Below are 16,983 nucleotides of genomic sequence, written 5' to 3' on the forward strand. Positions count from 1 at the left end.
AGCTCTACAGTATCTTGCATACATCACATTACCATCTACTCATACCGTCGCTCACAGCGTTACGGTGACCCGCTCTCTAGATGACTTGAAACCTGCCTCAATTATGCGTAATAATAGCACCGCTTGGTCCGGACTGATGGCTAGCTTCGACTCGTCGCCAGACTTTATGGCGTCGTACAAGTTGGCGTAGATTGCGGGATACTCGCCCTGACCCGTGGGATATCTAATAATACTTCATCAGCATGCGGTACGTGAGGTCCCGCAGTGGTTCACAAAGGCCTACTTTTCCAGAGGTAACAGTTCGGCCGACGCTCCGTCCTGAGCTCTATCGCCTGCGTTCTCTTTGACGAGCTGGAGGCTGCCGTACATCTGAACACGTGCTCAGTCGACATGACATGGGAAATGAACTGAACTCTCACGTCTGGATCTGAAGCTTCCGAATCCAGTCCATGTTTGGTGTAGGAGCCTTTGAGTCCCTTGACGACGAAACGGACTTGGGGGTCCATCGGTGAGAGCATACGAGCGTGAAGGTGCACGAAAAGAGGAGCATATGAGTTGCTTTGAGGTGGATACTCGAGCATCATGGAGAACTGAAGGGGAGGGTAACAAATCAGTATCTGTGGGGAAAAGATGTTACGAGCAGCGACTTTTAGTACTGACTGAATCGTCTAGGCCTTGAGTACCTCGCATGGACCAGCTTCGGGCCGTCACGTTCATCGGTTCACCGAGTAGATCGATGACTTGATCAATGATGTGAGAGCCGAGATTGTATAGGTTATCGTTGTATTCTCCCGGTGTCTCCTTCCAGCTTGAAGGGTTGATAACGGACAGAGGTCGGAATCGGTCATAGTGAGACACCAGCTCTGTCAATGGGCCGAGCTAAGCATGTTGAGTTTCAACAAAGAGATCACAAGACGGGTGGGGAGAGATGAAAGAAATGGTGATGGTGATGGTGATGATAATGTTCATGATTTCATCATGATCCAGGCTCACCTTTCCACTACTGATCAGCTCTTTCAACGTCAAGAAATCGGCATCCCATCGTCGATTTTGAAACACCGTCAAGATTCGCTTCTGCTTCTTGGCTAACGCGAAGAGCTCTTCAGCTTCCTTTGCAGTCGGAACGAGCGGCTTCTCGCATATCACTGAATGATCAGATCAGCATGTACCTAGAGGACCGACGGAGAGGAGAGCGAGAATCTCTTCCCATCCATAGAGCCAAACTCACCATGCTTCCCTTTCATGAGCGATCTCTGACAGTACTCATAGTGCGTCTTATTTGGCGAACAAATCGCGATGAGCTCGACGGCAGAATCGTCCAAGACTTCATCGAGAGTCTTGACGACCTTGACGTCGGTTCCGACTGTCCTTCTGCATGTCTGCTTGCCTGATCGCTCGACAACGGAATGTAGAACAAACTTATCAGGTAGAGCTTGAAGGATTGGGTAGTGCAGATGGGATAGAGACATCCCTGTGCCTACTATGGCTACTCGAATGCGATCGTCGGTCATTTCCAATGTGTCGGACAGAACAGAAACAGAAAGGTTGTCAGACACCTAGTGTCGCCTCCACTTCATGTCATCACCACACACACCGATCCTTCGGATCCCGGCTAATCCGGCCCGCGAGACTGCCTCAACCTCCGTCCGTCAGGCACCCAGTTTCCCAGATCAAACACCCATGCATGCCATCGCATATTCCCAAGATATTGTGTACACTTTCTATAGATCGTCCATCTATGAGAAACATGCTGATTAAGAAAAAACTGTTGAAGTCTGATAGCACACCTCTAAAACACGCCCCAGATGAGATTCTCAAAGTCCAGTATGACTGTCAGGAGGTCCCTGGTAGTGTTTACGTCCAAAGGCAAGGTACCACACGCAACACAAGGCTGCGGCAGCCACGAAGACGACAGAGGCGTCTGCACAGGATTTCAGGCAGATCATAGACGCTGAACGGGACAATGACTCACAATTCATGTTGACCTCGGTGACAGGAAGGTAAGGAGGGAAAGACAGAATGGGAATAGCCAGCGTGAACCAAGCGATGGAGACACTGAATGAATTCCGATCAGTACAGGTATGAGAGCGAGTGTCAGTCCTAGCTCACACGTTGGCGAAGTAACCGAATTTGCCTTTGTAGAACTTTGCCCCTTGGATCTTCTTACGTCCTTCCAGGAACGAGACGAGGATGGGCACGAAACAAGCCGACCCGAGACAGATGACTGAAACACCCAAGAAAGCGTTGAAGGCTTCGGTCGAGCCGAAGTAGATGCAGGCAAGAGCGCATTGGATGATCGAGTGAAGGAGGAAACCGTTCAGAGGCATTTCAAATCGCGCAGAGGTCTTGCCAAGGATGGATCTTCCGGGGAGACCGCCATCACGGGCGAAGCTGCAATCGTCAGGGAGAGTCTCTCTCTATTACGCTAAATGCTCACGCCCAGACACATCGAGAAGCGGCTTGGGAGCAAGCAAGACCGCACGATAGACCAATGACAAGGACTGGAGTCATTAGTGGTAACTCCAAGATAGCATGGCAACACTCACTCAGGAAGAAGAGACCAAACGCAGCCTTGGTGCTACCAGTAGCCTCCAAGAAAATCTCAGGCAACGGCTGACCAGTAGGACTGGCAAGAATTCGGCTGAGATCTCCGAGGGTGAACATGATGGGGAGGAGGAACATGAGACCCAAAGTACCGCTGAAGCGCAAGTCAGTCGGTGGGTCATGACCGAATGGGAAACGCACTTTACTACAACTCCCCATACCCTGTTTTGGTCAGCCGAAATCTCATGGGCAAGGTCGTGTCCACTCACATCGCCCTAGGAATCGACAGCTCTGGAAGAATAGCTTCTTCCGCCATAGCGGGCAGCATTCCCGTGGCACTGAAACAGTAGGCACCTTGAATAAGGCCGAGGACCCATTGCTGCAGGATTAGCTGGATTTTTTCGATCGGAATTTCTCACCATGCCTCGAGGCCATCCGGCACCCATGTCGACGAATTTACTGATCGTAAGTGACTCGACACAAGCTAAAAACTCACGTGAAAACGTATTCAGCAGATCTGTGACCCATGTGTGCTTTGACCGGCAAGGTGATAACTGTGGCGAGAACACTGAAGGGGAAAATCAACGTGAATCTCCAAAGACGGAGCGCGCCCACTCACGCTGACACGATGATGATGATGGTGAAAGTCTGCGTGGTTTAGCCCGAGCGTCTTTCTCGTCACTCACATCCACGTGGTGCATCCACTGCTGTCCGACCAAAGCGATGACACCGAGGAGGATGATACTGATTGTCAGCGAAAGATGGTCGCGTGACACTCACATGGCCATCGAAGTGAGAACGGTGTGGAACGGCTGGGGCTCGTAGGTCGGGTTGAAGACTATCAAAGGTCAGTCACAGGCAGTGAGTCCCTTGCAAAATACTCACGGATGACAGACGAGAGGATGAGCTGAGCCGTCCTGAAATTTCTCTGGGTTAGGATTGACTATGACGCAAAATGGGTCGTGTGCTCACGCAAAATTGACAGCGAGGGTCACTGTGATGTTTCCGACGACTGACAACCATCCCACGATCCAGGACACGAGTGGTTTGAGCTTTCTGGGGGAAAGCATGTACGACCAATAGTAGACACCACCCGAGACAGGATATTGAGAGGCGATTTCACCGAGAGAAACAGCGACGCAGACGTAAATGCTTGACATGATGATCCAGTCCCAGATGGCTACCATGGCTCCTCCATCACCTAGAGTGTAGAAAAAAGTCGTGGAAAGACCGTAGGGGACAGAAGAGAGGACGATGGTCATTGCCCAAAGGGTCAGGAAGGATTTGGTCTGAGCGGAAAGGTTAGTCACTTTTGTACAGGTCTAACGTCTGCACCCACTCGAGGAAGCTCTTGAGCATATCTGACAGTGGGTCGTTAATAATCGTCTACAGTCGAGCTTGAAAACAGCTGAGACTCACCCCAGCTCCTCCAATGTCCTGTGATCCTCTCGGAATCCGACGAGCTCATCGCTGTCATTGGGTCGGGTGACTTCCTTGATCTCTGCAGGTCGAAAATGAGCTTCCTGCGAGCACGGGCCGTGGGATATCCAAAACATACCGTTGGACATGATGAGATTCCTTTGGAGCTCCTCTTGAGATCAGCCGACGATACTTTGGTTCTACGAAGGTCAATCGGATATCTCTTGACAGATAAGAAGAGTGGGATCAACGTCAAAAGAGAACCTATCTGATCTTTTTTTCAAGACGTCCCACCAAAAAAAAGGGGGGAAGAGCTACCGAGCGCGCCCACGTGGTATAAGCAGTGGCGACTGATTTCTCGCTCTCAGGCTGGATGGGTGAGTAGGCAGTATGGCGAGTGACACGGCACAGGCTAGCACGAGGGACAGCAGATTCAGTGATTCAGAAGAGTAGGCCATAAAATACACTGGGTCTCTCGCTTCTCTTCTTCAAGATTCTGTGGCTACCCCGTGAAGGATACCTCAGAAGTGGCCGGTGTCTGCATCGGCTATGGTAAACGACTTGACGGTCGTCATTATTTTTGGGGCTGCATAGGCATCCCATCTCATCCGTAAGGCTGAGCACTAACGCATCCGGGACCTTAGAGTCCCATTCTCACTTCCATTTGTATATGGTCTAGGAGCGAAGGCTGCAAAGCCTGCTGAGTCGCGACGATCTGCGCTTTCCGACTCATTACGTAATATTGGCGCGTCGCGGAGATCATTCAACCCTCGTTCAACCATGTTGAGATGAGGATGATGATGCTCTGATCAGCTTCAGAGGCGATTCGATCTGTGAAGCGACCTCTGCCATACTTTGCAGTTGGTCTCTCTCTCTGATATTTGCTATCCTTCGCCATGTTCTCTCAGACTTCAACTTCCGGCGTCGTCGTCTCGAAGCTTGGAATCGAGGCTTGTGCCTGCGGAGATGTTGTGACGGGCGTGTTGTGCTTGAAAGTGAGGACCACTGAGCAGGATGGACCCCATTCGACGGCGGCGCAGAGGTCTCACGAGTCTGATAGAGCTGACCTCAAGGAAACCTATAGGTAAATACACCATCCGATGGGACTCGGTACAAGATTCCTCTGCTTACTGGTTAGCATGAAGACCTTCGGACACAACCTGCCTTGACTGACACCCCTTGCAGGCTGGGGCAACATGATCACCTCCTCGCCTCTCATTTATCCTTTTCGGCTATCCGTCGATGATATGCTCCCATCTCACTACGAGACTGCCCGTCGGCTGCTCTCTCCGCCAACCACATCGCGGGCTCAGACTGCTCCGCAGGCAGCACCATCCATCGAGCTGAGCAATGACCAAGTGGTCCTGGTTGGTCAAACTTCTAGTCATGGTCGTTCAACTGGAGAATCAAGCCGTAGAGGTAGTATGAGCAGAGTCGACTGGATGATCATCCTGCCGTTCGAGTTGGGCGTGACGAGATCAAATTCAGGAGCATTCAGTGTGAGGTTCTGATTTCCTGGTTTGTCTGTCATTCAGCTAATGCGTATTCGCAGGTTCGGCTTCCACTACCAAAATGCCTCGACAATGTGCTTCGATTACAAATTGCTTCTGCTGAACGCGACAAGCCAATGGGCGAAGTGAGCATCTTGACGGAACCGAAGATCCTACCGGTCCCTGCATCGACCTTTGATTCTCCTAGCAAGGCTCAGAAGGGTATACCCGGGACGCCGAAGGGGAAACTTGAACAGTGGAATGATTCAAAGGACACAACCGACGAGTCAGACGAGGATGACGCATGTTGGCTCGAGGGGAGATTTCAGAGGTGAGCGAGTCAAAAAGAAAGTAAGCTCTCTAGCCGGCACTGAATGATTCCAGCACTGAGTCTCTGTCTCTGGAATGGGTCATGGCGTCTACGATGCCATCAGCGAGGCTCCTGGTCGAGCCCCGATGGCGAGCAGAACGGTCGTCTATAAACGTTCATTTCGAGGCGCTCATACCCACTCTGGATCAGATATTGGCCATCGAAACAGTCATCCCCAATGGTTGGGTGTGGTCTTCACTGTCAATCGCTGGCGATGAGCTGATGTCCTGGAGGTCATTCGATGGACATTCATCGAATATTGAGTCATCATGGAGGTTGCCAGATAAAGGCTCGATCGCTACGGGTCCAGCTCTCGCCGAATCTGAAAATGAAGATGATGGTCTCGATCTCGATCAGCTAGAAGATTCCTTCACCACACTTCGATCCAGGAGTTATCACAATCCTATTATTGGTGATGCCTGTCTTCCTACGCCTCCAGTCTCCTCTCATAAACAGGTCAAAACAGGAACTACCTTGCGTACCACACGGGCCTCGTCAAGTCACGCAAGTCTCTTGAGGCAGACCATGCCTAAGGAGTTGGAACGCATGGACGACTTTTCGTTCGAGATCAATGCGCTGGAGGAGGATGGCCCAAGAGATGCGGCAAGTCGCACGCCATCGGCAACACCTCTTCGCGGTGTGCATGTGACAAATTCAAGGGGAGATCATGGACTGGCTACACCGAGACTGACCCCTTCTCCACCCGTGACGAATCTCTCTCTTGCGCACGATACGACCCGTAAATTCCAAAGGCCATCAAACGATCGACTATTCGACCTCGAATTCCGCTCATCGGCGACCGAGATGAGGTCCTTCACTCTGCAGGGCACATTAGTGCCTCTCCATCGGACTTTGGTGACTTCCTCCTTGCCATTGATTGTACCTTTCGTCAAAATCGATCATGAAGACGCGCCAACCTCGTGCACCGTCCAATGCGATGGCGCCGCTTTGCATTCTCGCAATGACCAGGAAGTCGGCTCAGACGTCTGTGACATCAGCGAAAACTCCATTGGGACATTCCAGTGGCCTGGCGGTGGTGGTGCAGCCATCTCTCAGAAATTGAATGGGACTGTCAAGGCAGTTCTGCATCGTAAACATCTGGAGGACACATCGTTTCGTCTAGAGATTGCCATTCTGGTCGATCGATCCAGCCAGGAGATCGGCTTTCGACTACCATCAGGATATGCTTCGAGGATTCAAAAGGCCACCCTCGCAGGTATCAATCTCAAGACGGCAATAGGTCCCGTGGTATCTTCCAGCCCGATTCAGTTATCGGGAGCTGAAATCAGATTCGGGACAAAAGGCAGATCAGGAGTCCTCCTGGCGTCAATCGCTTTGGAGCAGACTGAGGAGGCAAATATAACAGAAGATCCTGTTGAGGAGACACGCATTCCCATGGCGGAGTTTGAAGGCGATGGCAAGCTCATCCTGAATCTACGCGGGGCATGGGGTAAGCGGACTAGATGAAGCTCTACTCATTCTATACTCGCAGATCGCCGACGCTCGAGATATCATGGTAACTTTGCTGCCGAGCTGGAACACACTGGACTGTCTTTTACTTTCCCCTTCAACACCGTACCCGAACTCTTCTACCGCTCCGGCGACGTCTCATCAACGACCTGGAGCGAGACACGATCATCGTCATGGAGATCCCGGACACTACCATCTTGGAGCACTCTGCTCAACATCTTCTTTATCTGGTTACTGCTTTCCTTAGGCCAGCAAGTCCAGAGACTTCGGACAGAGGTGGCCTTCGTAGCGGAAGAGACACGAGATCTGAGGCAGTTCGGCTGGTCCTTCCCGCAAAGTAGCATCGTCTCATCCGAGGAAGTGACGGTGCCCCGGGGCGAGGATCCTCCGCCAGATGATAAAATTCCTGACCTGGTCACGCCCCTGGAGCATCGCGAACTGGATCTTGGCTCGCAGGACAAACTATCTCTCGCTCTCGGGCGAATCGTACCCGAACACGTACGATGGACCGCTTTGTTCGAACATCCAGCGTGAGTCGGAGTATTGGGCATGACGACCATATGGCTGACTTAGTGGGAAGGTTGCAATCTGTTAGCAATGGTTTAGACTGGTTATGGCGTGCTGTCGTATGGCTCATCGCTCCAAGTTGACCACCCTCATGTGATCTTATATTCCTCTGAGCCGGCCAGGCTGTTTAGGCATTGATGCAATGTGCCTGCATGCCCAGACTCAGAGGTGACGAGGTTTGCCATTCTGATGCAGACACGGCACTGTACGATTAGACGAATTTAAGGATTCCTTCCGCTTGCGTTTCACTTTGGGAATCCAACAAGCTCCCCGCTGACTAGCCGTCCCTCTTTGATGACCGCTATCAGGTTTTCCTCTGGACGATCGAGCACACATATATCCTCCAAGGGGTTCTTTTTCAATACGATGAGATCCCCAAACGCCCCCTGACGGACCACGCCAAGCTTGCCTTCTTGCCCCAACATCTTGGCTGTGATCACAATCAGCTCGCCAGGTGAACAAACGAGACTCACCGGGATTTACGGTAGCGTGCTTGAGGATCTTGGCTGCAGGTAGAATTCTGGACCTGACTGTAAACTCTTCGGTTTGGAGAGCGTGCATCGAGATCAACAGATCTGACCCGTAGCATATTGTTACTCCCGCTTCGTCGGCCATCTGATCGGTGTCAGCGAACACCCTTTGACCTTGTGAGCTTACTCTGAGGGCTTCCAAACCCTGCTGCATGACTTGCTTGTTCTTGATCTGACCGCTCGGCGGTAAAAAGTTTTCAAAAGGCCTTCTGACCATGATTCCATAACAGCTGAGCGTGGGCGTAAGGTAGATCCCTTTCCGAGCCATCCTGAACAACTGTCAACCTGATTGCACCAGACCAACACGGACAGCGCTGCGCTGCGCTCACATCTCGGCCGTTTTCTGCTCTATCAAATTCCCATGCTCGATCCCTCTGACGCCATTCGATACTGCGTGTTCGATCGCTTCGGGCGTGTAAGCATGCGCAGTGCACATTTTTTTCCCCATTTGCCATGCTGTCGATGTGATCGCTCGTATCTCCTCTGCGGAGTATTGGACCGTCTAGATTTCAGTAAAGACGAGAAGAGGTCTATATCTCACCTCTATAGCATCCGTTTCGCTGGCCACACCTCCACCCACCATGATTTTTATAAAGTCGGCTCCTTGTTTGAGCTCCTCGCGTGTTGCTTTCAGCACAGCAGGTACACCATCTGCTGTCCTTCCCAAACTCCCCGAATGACCAGAACAGCATCCTAAGCCATCACCTCCCGATTGGGCCGGTGAGAAATCTCCATGACCCCCCGTCTGAGAGATCGCGAAACCGCATTGAAACAATCTGGGTCCTTCCAGCAGACCCTCAGCAATGGCATTGGCAGTATCTTTCGTTGCTCCGCCCGTATCCCGGATCGTCGTAAAGCCTCTTGAGAGCATCGATTTGAGGACATATGTAGACCGGAGGGTTGTCACTTGAGCGTTTGTTCGAACCATATCTGCGATAGTCTGGGGGAACATCAGCACAGAAAATTTTCAAGGATGGCTCACGTTTGACCCTGGAATGGCTGAAATGTGCACATGGGCGTCGATGAGACCTGGACAGACAAATCGGCTGTCCAGATCAATCTTCGGGGCTTTGGTGTCCGTGTAGGTGAATGAGTCGGTCAGACCGATGGAGGCAATGTGACCATCGATGATCTCGATAGTCTGGAGCCCATCGAAGAGCTTGCCCTCCTCAGTATCGATGACCTGAGCATTGATTAGGTAAATTCTTGGAGCAGCGTGGAGAGGCATCCATGGCTTGACGCGTAAGAGAGGGAGCCTGGGCAATCATGGTCAGACACCTCTCCCGTCTACTGTAAGGTGACTCACACTGCATCTCTAGGCTCTGGATCATTTGGAAACGGCCAGTCTTTGGCTTTATGAGTGCTGACCATCATGTATAAAATAATCTCAAAGAGAGAGCGATACTCCATGAAACGAACGGGACTTGGATCGGACTGAGCCGATTTGTTTTTCCCCACCCTTCGGGCCGACCCGACTCCTATCGGTCAGACATTCCTCGGGGACAGTCGGATGACAAGCACCGGGGAAGAGAGTGGAGAAGCTACCGAGTCGAGTGATAAGGTCGCGAGCCTTATCTCGAATGCTCCTTTTCAACATGATACCACTGAATTAGAACCGGAGCAGAAACGTCTTGAAAGCCATGACTACCGACCTCACGACTCCTCTCGATCCGCTCGATGCCATCGAACCGAAAGGTGATGAGGTGGAATACGAAGTGGGGATGAATGATAAGGGCGAAAAGGTCCAATTGGACACCATCACACCAGAAGAAGAGAAGAAAGTATTGAGGAAAATCGACTTGATCGTCTTGCCCCTGTTCTTCTTGATCTATGGATTCCAGTACCTCGACAAGATTGGTAAGGTCTTGGTCTATTGAACGCCTCAGCTGACGTCAAGCCCTGAGCTATGCCGCCATATTTGGAATGAAGACCGATCTTCACCTCGTAGGACAAGATTACTCGTGAGGGCGCACAGATTGAGCAAAAAAAGACGCAGCTGACCTTTAATAAGATGGTGTGCGAGCATATTCTACTTTGGTCAACTTGCCTCCGAGTTCATCGCTATCAAGGCATTGCACATTTTCCCCATCAAGCTGTATGTAGGAGGTATGTGTGGGACCTCGGAACCAGTGCATCGTTTTTACTGACCTGAGGCGTCTAGTCACTGTGGTCGCCTGGGGAGCTATCATGATGTGTAATGCGACACCTCATGATTTTGGAGGTCTCATGGTCGCGCGCTTCTTCCTTGGCCTCATGGAAGGTAGTGTCGCTCCGGCCTTTGTCGTCTTGATCTCGCATTGGTACAGGTAAGGACAAGTCTCGCTCTCCATATGATCACACTGATGGACGATTCTACAGAAAGCACGAGCATCCTCTTCGTATCGCAGTCTTTGTCACGGCCGATGCTGTAGCCCAGATTGTCGGAGCTCTTCTCCTCTTTGCACTTGGTGGTGTCGACTCTGCGGCGATAGCAGGATGGCGGATCTCCTTTCTCGTTGCTGGGACCCTGACCATCCTCATCGGAGGGATCTTTCTCCTTGTCGTCCCAGTGTCCCCTCATGCTGCCTGGTTCCTGAACGAGAGAGAAAAGTACGTCGCCGTAGAGCGAGTCGCAAGAGAACATGCGAGCGGTCAGCATTCCGAATGGAGATGGGATCAGATGTATGAAACGCTCAGGGATCCGCTCGTAAGTTTGATGAACATGTAAAGGGGCGACAGATGTTGATTTCTCCGGCCAAAGTTTTATCTCATCTTCACTTGGGCGTTTTGTATCTGCGCAACTTCAGTCGTCAGCTTCGGTTCCATTGTCATCAATGGGTTTGGCTTCTCTCCCTTGAAGGTGAGTCATGTGCAGAGTGTCGGTAGCTTTTCTGACGACCGCAGACTGTCATCGTTGGTTTGCCAGGACCGGCCATTCAAATCACAACCATTTGGCTGGCGGTCTTGGCCACACGGATCTGGAAAGGGGCAAGAGGGTTCATCCAAACCGCGTTCATCCTTCCGCCCCTCATCGGCGTCATCATGCTCCAGACGCTGCCATACGAGCGTAAATGGGCCTTGACAGGGGGTTATTGGCTGGGTGAGTCGTTCGCAAAGGTCCAAATTCTGCGAACTGAATCTTCAGCCACCTGCAACTCCTCCGTGTTCGTCATCAACATGTCTCTGATCTCTTCCAACATCAAGGGTCACACGAGAAAATCACTGTGCTCATCCGTCTACTTCATTGGTGCGTCCGCGTCTGTTCCGAAGAAGGAAGGAAGAGAGCATTGTAGCTGAAATTGGATCAGGCTATGCGGTCGGATGTGTCGTCGGTCCTCAATTGTTCATCTCCGTCGAGGCACCACTGTACCCCACGGCCATGCGAACCATTGCGGGGCTCTACGTCGTCTTCATCATTGCCCAACTGACGTTCATGGGCCTCAATTGGAAGGAGAATCGTAGACGGGACAAGTTGGCAGCTGGAGGGATGGAGAGAGCTATTCATAGACCTGCAGCTGGGGAAGACAACGAAACAGACAAAGAGGACCTGGGATTCCGGTATGTCCTGTAGATCTAGGAGCTCAGTCCAGTCCGGTATGGCGATGTGTCAAAAGCCTGTCGGTCCGATGGTTGGAGATGCAGACCTTTGGGTTTGGACACACGAGAATCGGATCACGGTCCGATATCCAATCCATGCGACAACCACTACTATCTCCGATCGCGGAGATCTGGGCCTTGTCTCTTTCAGTCAGATGCAGTTGAGCTTCGTCGTGTGAAATTTCCCATGGGACCCCAGTTGGGCGCCTCTTTGCCGTCGCAAATGGAACATCTCTTTCAAAAGACAATCGATCCGAGATCGGACCATGTGTATAGACTCGTGAAATCGACGCCACATCAAGAAAGTCTTTTGGAGCCAAAAATAATTATTACGTCCTTTTGAAGCTTCTTTCTCCTCTTTGCCTCTTTTGTCATTTTTTTCAATTCGTGCCAAGACGGTTTTAGCAGCCAGACAGTCGGTCGTGGGATTATGTATAAGTACACCGAGTGCTGAAGTGCTGCTTAAGAACCATAGTAGCCGCAGACACTCTCTCACGCGATCATCTAACAATCACTGGTCTGGATTTGAGCAAGGGTCATCAAATCTCTGGACCCATTCCATTTGCCCACGACAGATTGTCCGCCTTTCCTAGCCATTGCACGACATGACGAACATCACCGAGGCCAAGTTTCATGAAGTCGATGCAACCGATATCAATGCTGCGACTCAAGATTCTCCACATCATCCAGATAATATCTCCAAGGACAAAGCGGCCATGAAGAGCATGTATGAGGCTGCGAAGTCTGCATCGGGTGAGTGTGGCACTCTCCAAAGGAGGTCCCACCCTTTCTCTCTCTCTTTCGGTGCTGACTCTGACGTCCCAGACAAGGAACATAAGATGACCTTGATGCAGGGACTTCGTCTGTACCCCAAGGCGGTAGCGTGGAGCATTCTCATCAGTACCTGTATAGCCATGGAGGGCTATGATGTGGCGTTGGTGAGGATGAGAGAATGACAACGTGATTGATATCTTGCCCATTGCTGACGCTACGACGACACAGGTCGGCAACTTTTACGCCTTTGACACGTTCAATCGCAAGTATGGTGAATTGACCAAGGATGGAACGTACCAAGTTCCAGCGCGTTGGCAAGCTGGCCTGTCAAATGGGGCACAATGTGGAGAGATTATCGGACTCATCATCAATGGCGTTGTATCCGAACGGTTTGGATACAGATACACCGTCATGGCTTGTCTCGTCGCCATCACCGCGTTCATCGCTATCTTCTTCACCGCACCGAATATACAGGTCTTACTCGTGGCTGAAATACTCGCGGGTATCCCATGGGGTGTCTTCCAGACCTTGACGATCACCTATGCGTCAGAGGTCTGCCCAGTAGCTTTGAGAGGTTTCTTAACATGTTATGTCAATTTGTGAGCGGAGAGCCGGGCGGGACGACGTGAAGCGGAGGGCAGAGATGCATAGCTGACACTAGTCAAGCTGCTGGGGTCTGGGACAGGAGATAGGTATGTATACTCGGAAGAGAGCGGTCATGTGCTCATCAACTGCTCAGCTATCGGAGTTATCAAAGGCGTCTTGCATCGGACCGATGAATGGGCCTACAAGATCCCATATGGTCTGCAATGGATGTGGCCGGTGCCATTGTTCATCGGCGTGTGGTTTGGTGAGTCCTCTGCCTTTGCACACTTCGTATACTGCCACTCCTGAGCTGACATTTCTCCCAAGCGCCGGAATCACCCTGGTGGCTCGTACGACATGGCAGAATCGAGGATGCGAAACGATCTCTGTTACGACTCACGTCCAAGTCTCAGCAAGACGACTCAGATCCCGACGAGACAATCGCCATGATTCAACATACGACAGAACTCGAGAAGGACATCACGAGTGGCGCTTCGTACTGGGACTGTTTTAAAGGCACCGATTTGAGGCGGACGGAGATTGTCTGTGTCATCTGGAGTATCCAGACACTGTCTGGGAATACATTCTCCAACTACTCCACATACTTCCTGACTCGTAAGTCTCTTCGTCATGCCTTGGTGCGGCATCCGGCCTCCCCTCCGAGGGACTCACCCCAGGACTTGACGATTCCCCGAAAAATCTTCCCGTACACCAAACTACAAGTCTCCACGTTTGTCAGGTCGCTGACGGCACTCTCCAGAGGCCGGATTGGACCCGTCCGCATCGTACTCCTTTGCCCTCGGGCAATATGGAATCAACATGATCGGGGTCTTAGGGGCATGGTCTCTCATGGCTTTGGGGATGGGTCGACGGACGCTTTTACTCGGTGGTCTGACCGGTCTCTGTGTAACGCTTTTTGTCCTTGGATTTTTGGGCATTCCGAAGACCAATGCCGCCCATCTAGCGACCGTGAGCGACGTCCGGGATTCTACTTCTGTTGTCTCTTTGCTGATCAGACAAACCCAGGGGTCTATCATGCTTGTGTGGGCGTTATTCTACCAATGTTCAGTCGGGTGAGTGCCACAGAAATACTAGTCGAGCGAGAGCAATGGGTGGACCACATGAGCGGTGTCTTGGGGGTCATGGTCATTCATGGATTCTTCTTTTGACTCCTCCCCCTCCCATTTGGTTTGCGCGTTTTACAATGATCCGGCCCAGACATGCTACGCCGAGAGACGAGAACAAGACATGGCTGATATACTCGCTCCAGAACCATTGCCTATTCGCTTGTGGCGGAAATGTCGACCCGGCGACTTCAAATCAAGACGGTCGTGCTCGGTCGATGCTGCTACAACATCACAGCCATCATCGCCAATGTCCTGACTCCCTATATGATCAATCCGACCGCCTGGGCATGGGGTAATTATGCTGGCTTTTTCTGGGGAGGATCCTGTTTACTATGCTTGATCTATGCGTATTTCCGCGTCCCGGAACCTGGTGGAAGGACGTTTGCGGAATTGGACTTGTTGTTTGAACGCGGTGTGCCGGCGAGAAAGTTCAAAGAGACCAAAGTCGACGTATTTGACGTTGCGCTCGCTCACCAAGTCGAGATGGATAAACCCGAAGTGGGTCATGCTGAAAAGGTCTGATGGCGTTGATTTGTGCAGGATAGGAGATGGAGGTAAGAGTTACTAGTCATTCAATCAATAATTCATTCGGTCAGCCGTCAGCCAGTCTGTAGTCTTGACACATGTAGCGTCATAGAAGTGCAACATCAGATTACATCCTTGCGGACGGTCGAGCATCAGATACTGGTGAACGACATCTACCCCCCCGAGCTTTGACACCACCCCGATCACCGGTCCATCGGTCCGTATTTCACCGGCGACACTTTCGGTCAATCAAGAGGATCCACCTACTGTAAATAAATTGCGAACGAGAGGGAGGTCGGGGGAGAGCAATTCACATGATGAGACCCTCACACTAAAAAAACCACCTCGATCGGTTCCGCCAGTGCCTGCTGATCGAATCAGGGAGAGAGCGCCGTATGTCTCCGCGCTAGACGATATGATTGCAACCACCGAAGCAATAGACGGAATTATAAAAGAAACAGAAAATGGGTGACATGCTGCGCCTTCGGTGTCATGTTGTCACTGTTGGCATGCTTTTATTCCGATGTACGGTGAGTACGTGAGTGTTTTGAGTGTCCAGGGAAAATATGACGGAGGCGAGCTGTCGAAATGACGGCGCCTCTGCGAGCCCGTGTGCTCGACGACCCGTCCACGACGCTTCATCCCCAATCGTTTATTTTTCGGAGAAACCTCGCTGTAATCATGTTGGACTGGACCCTGAGTACAGGTGGTGACTTTGTACCTCTTTTCTGGTGCCGCAGTCAAATAGTCATAAATTTAGTGCATATCAAGGATTGGGCAGGTCACAACTACCACCGGTATGTGGAAAAGCCACATTGCCCTACGGAGTGATGATGATCGGGACTAAGTAAAAGGGCTATATAACGCCTGAATTCTCACGCCCTGAGGTGTCGAATGGACGTGGCAGCAGCAACAGCAGCAGCAGCAGCAGCAGCAGCAGCAGCAGCAGCAGCAGCAGCAGCAACATTCAATTAATTCTCGCAGACTGGAGACCTAAACGGGACCCATTCAATCCATTAATAGACCGATAGTTCATTCACACGGTCTCGGTACCATAACTTTTGTGCCAGCGACGGACAAAACTGACGACGACGTCGTCGACGACAACGACGGTCTTTGTCAATCAGTTCCCGGACCGTCCCGAGAGGCCCCTTTCATGTCCGATGGACAGGGAGAGAGCACCTAACACGAGTGCACAGTGGCTTTTTTTCGCCTGGAAGGACCCGACCGATGGACCCAAGAACGGAAGAACAAGGCTATGCTAGCTATGCTTTTCTTGGTCATGGGCGGGACGGAGCCTGTGAGAAAGAGAGAGAGAGGGGTGAGAGAGGGGAGGGAGACAAGAGACAAGAGACAAGAGCCAGGAGAAAAAGACACGTTTGCAATGGGTGCCCTCATGCCCACCAGAGAATGTAGACAGGTGTGATCAAAAACTTACGTACGAAGATCCGATCCGGAGATTGGGTTATATATACAATAGTCTATTCGTTTTTTTTCCTTGGGTGTGCCTGAACCAAACGTTCCCTTTTTTGCCACTTTTTTTTTAATTTTGGTTCCGTCGCCAGGCAATTTGGTATAATATCGCTCAACTGATGAGCGTGCGCCACACCTTGGTTACGGAGCTGCTGCTGCTGCTGCTAAATGGATGGATATGTATGAATGGATGGATGCATCACATATGGGCTGGGCAGGGCGGCAGCAGCAGCAGCAGCAATACTAGTCTAGGCCTATTCAAGGCAGTGTCTTTTACCTGCTTCATTGCTTCCGTTCTTCCACGCTACGGTACCGTGTCTCAGGTGTTTTTCTTCTGCCTCCGCCGCCTCTTTTGAGTGATCGTCCTCCCACCCGACCCCTCCTGCCTGCCTGCCCTCTCTCTCTCTCTCTCTTTCGGCTATTCATCGCTTGAACTATCTGTGACTAACGGATTGGAAATATCAAAGCAGACTGTGTCTCGAGGTCCACGTCCCAATATATGTTCCCCTTGCACGCAATTTGTAGCTTTTTAT

At 51.4% G+C, this 16,983-nt stretch overlaps 6 protein-coding genes across 6 annotated transcripts; 3 read left to right on the top strand and 3 right to left on the bottom strand.

Moving 5' to 3' along the window:
• Position 1: 1 nt before the first annotated feature.
• BD324DRAFT_619968 (hypothetical protein) lies at positions 2-1,550 on the bottom strand. The gene is made up of 6 exons (XM_022015236.1): positions 1,229-1,550; positions 994-1,145; positions 661-879; positions 420-590; positions 284-369; positions 2-223 (listed from the first exon to the last, which is right to left on the bottom strand). Exons 1-6 carry the CDS (start codon positions 1,509-1,511, stop codon positions 52-54), a joined length of 1,083 nt encoding a protein of 360 aa, XP_021872128.1. The 5' UTR covers positions 1,512-1,550; the 3' UTR covers positions 2-51.
• A 114-nt stretch (positions 1,551-1,664) lies between these two features.
• On the bottom strand, positions 1,665-4,209 carry BD324DRAFT_619972 (gaba permease-like protein). The gene is made up of 17 exons (XM_022015237.1): positions 4,103-4,209; positions 3,964-4,045; positions 3,884-3,905; positions 3,517-3,833; positions 3,430-3,461; positions 3,325-3,382; positions 3,231-3,288; positions 3,164-3,192; positions 3,041-3,112; positions 2,964-3,003; positions 2,814-2,923; positions 2,746-2,766; positions 2,547-2,698; positions 2,438-2,501; positions 2,110-2,391; positions 1,973-2,055; positions 1,665-1,921 (listed from the first exon to the last, which is right to left on the bottom strand). Exons 1-17 carry the CDS (start codon positions 4,110-4,112, stop codon positions 1,815-1,817), a joined length of 1,539 nt encoding a protein of 512 aa, XP_021872129.1. The 5' UTR covers positions 4,113-4,209; the 3' UTR covers positions 1,665-1,814.
• A 549-nt stretch (positions 4,210-4,758) lies between these two features.
• Positions 4,759-8,021, top strand: BD324DRAFT_619978 (hypothetical protein). The gene is made up of 7 exons (XM_022015238.1): positions 4,759-4,958; positions 5,048-5,096; positions 5,149-5,462; positions 5,516-5,784; positions 5,838-7,273; positions 7,316-7,823; positions 7,874-8,021. Exons 1-7 carry the CDS (start codon positions 4,860-4,862, stop codon positions 7,941-7,943), a joined length of 2,745 nt encoding a protein of 914 aa, XP_021872130.1. The 5' UTR covers positions 4,759-4,859; the 3' UTR covers positions 7,944-8,021.
• BD324DRAFT_619980 (hypothetical protein) lies at positions 8,022-9,794 on the bottom strand. Its single transcript, XM_022015239.1, has 7 exons — positions 9,697-9,794; positions 9,373-9,646; positions 8,932-9,330; positions 8,720-8,892; positions 8,518-8,659; positions 8,334-8,475; positions 8,022-8,290 (listed from the first exon to the last, which is right to left on the bottom strand). Exons 1-7 carry the CDS (start codon positions 9,762-9,764, stop codon positions 8,106-8,108), a joined length of 1,383 nt encoding a protein of 460 aa, XP_021872131.1. The 5' UTR covers positions 9,765-9,794; the 3' UTR covers positions 8,022-8,105.
• Positions 9,795-10,111: 317 nt separating this feature from the next.
• On the top strand, positions 10,112-11,940 carry BD324DRAFT_577465 (pantothenate transporter; the record flags this gene model as incomplete). The annotated part of the gene is made up of 9 exons (XM_022013260.1): positions 10,112-10,247; positions 10,288-10,351; positions 10,402-10,496; positions 10,552-10,696; positions 10,749-11,076; positions 11,131-11,229; positions 11,274-11,469; positions 11,515-11,616; positions 11,678-11,940. 9 exons carry the CDS (start codon positions 10,112-10,114, stop codon positions 11,938-11,940), a joined length of 1,428 nt encoding a protein of 475 aa, XP_021872132.1.
• A 389-nt stretch (positions 11,941-12,329) lies between these two features.
• On the top strand, positions 12,330-15,107 carry BD324DRAFT_619992 (general substrate transporter). The gene is made up of 10 exons (XM_022015240.1): positions 12,330-12,719; positions 12,792-12,904; positions 12,969-13,339; positions 13,407-13,432; positions 13,480-13,590; positions 13,653-13,940; positions 14,086-14,294; positions 14,352-14,398; positions 14,596-15,006; positions 15,049-15,107. Exons 1-9 carry the CDS (start codon positions 12,572-12,574, stop codon positions 14,972-14,974), a joined length of 1,692 nt encoding a protein of 563 aa, XP_021872133.1. The 5' UTR covers positions 12,330-12,571; the 3' UTR covers positions 14,975-15,006; positions 15,049-15,107.
• The last annotated feature ends 1,876 nt before the right edge of the window (positions 15,108-16,983 follow it).

This window comes from Kockovaella imperatae (assembly GCF_002102565.1).
Source record: "Kockovaella imperatae strain NRRL Y-17943 chromosome Unknown BD324scaffold_4, whole genome shotgun sequence".
Classification (NCBI taxonomy): domain Eukaryota; kingdom Fungi; phylum Basidiomycota; class Tremellomycetes; order Tremellales; family Cuniculitremaceae; genus Kockovaella; species Kockovaella imperatae.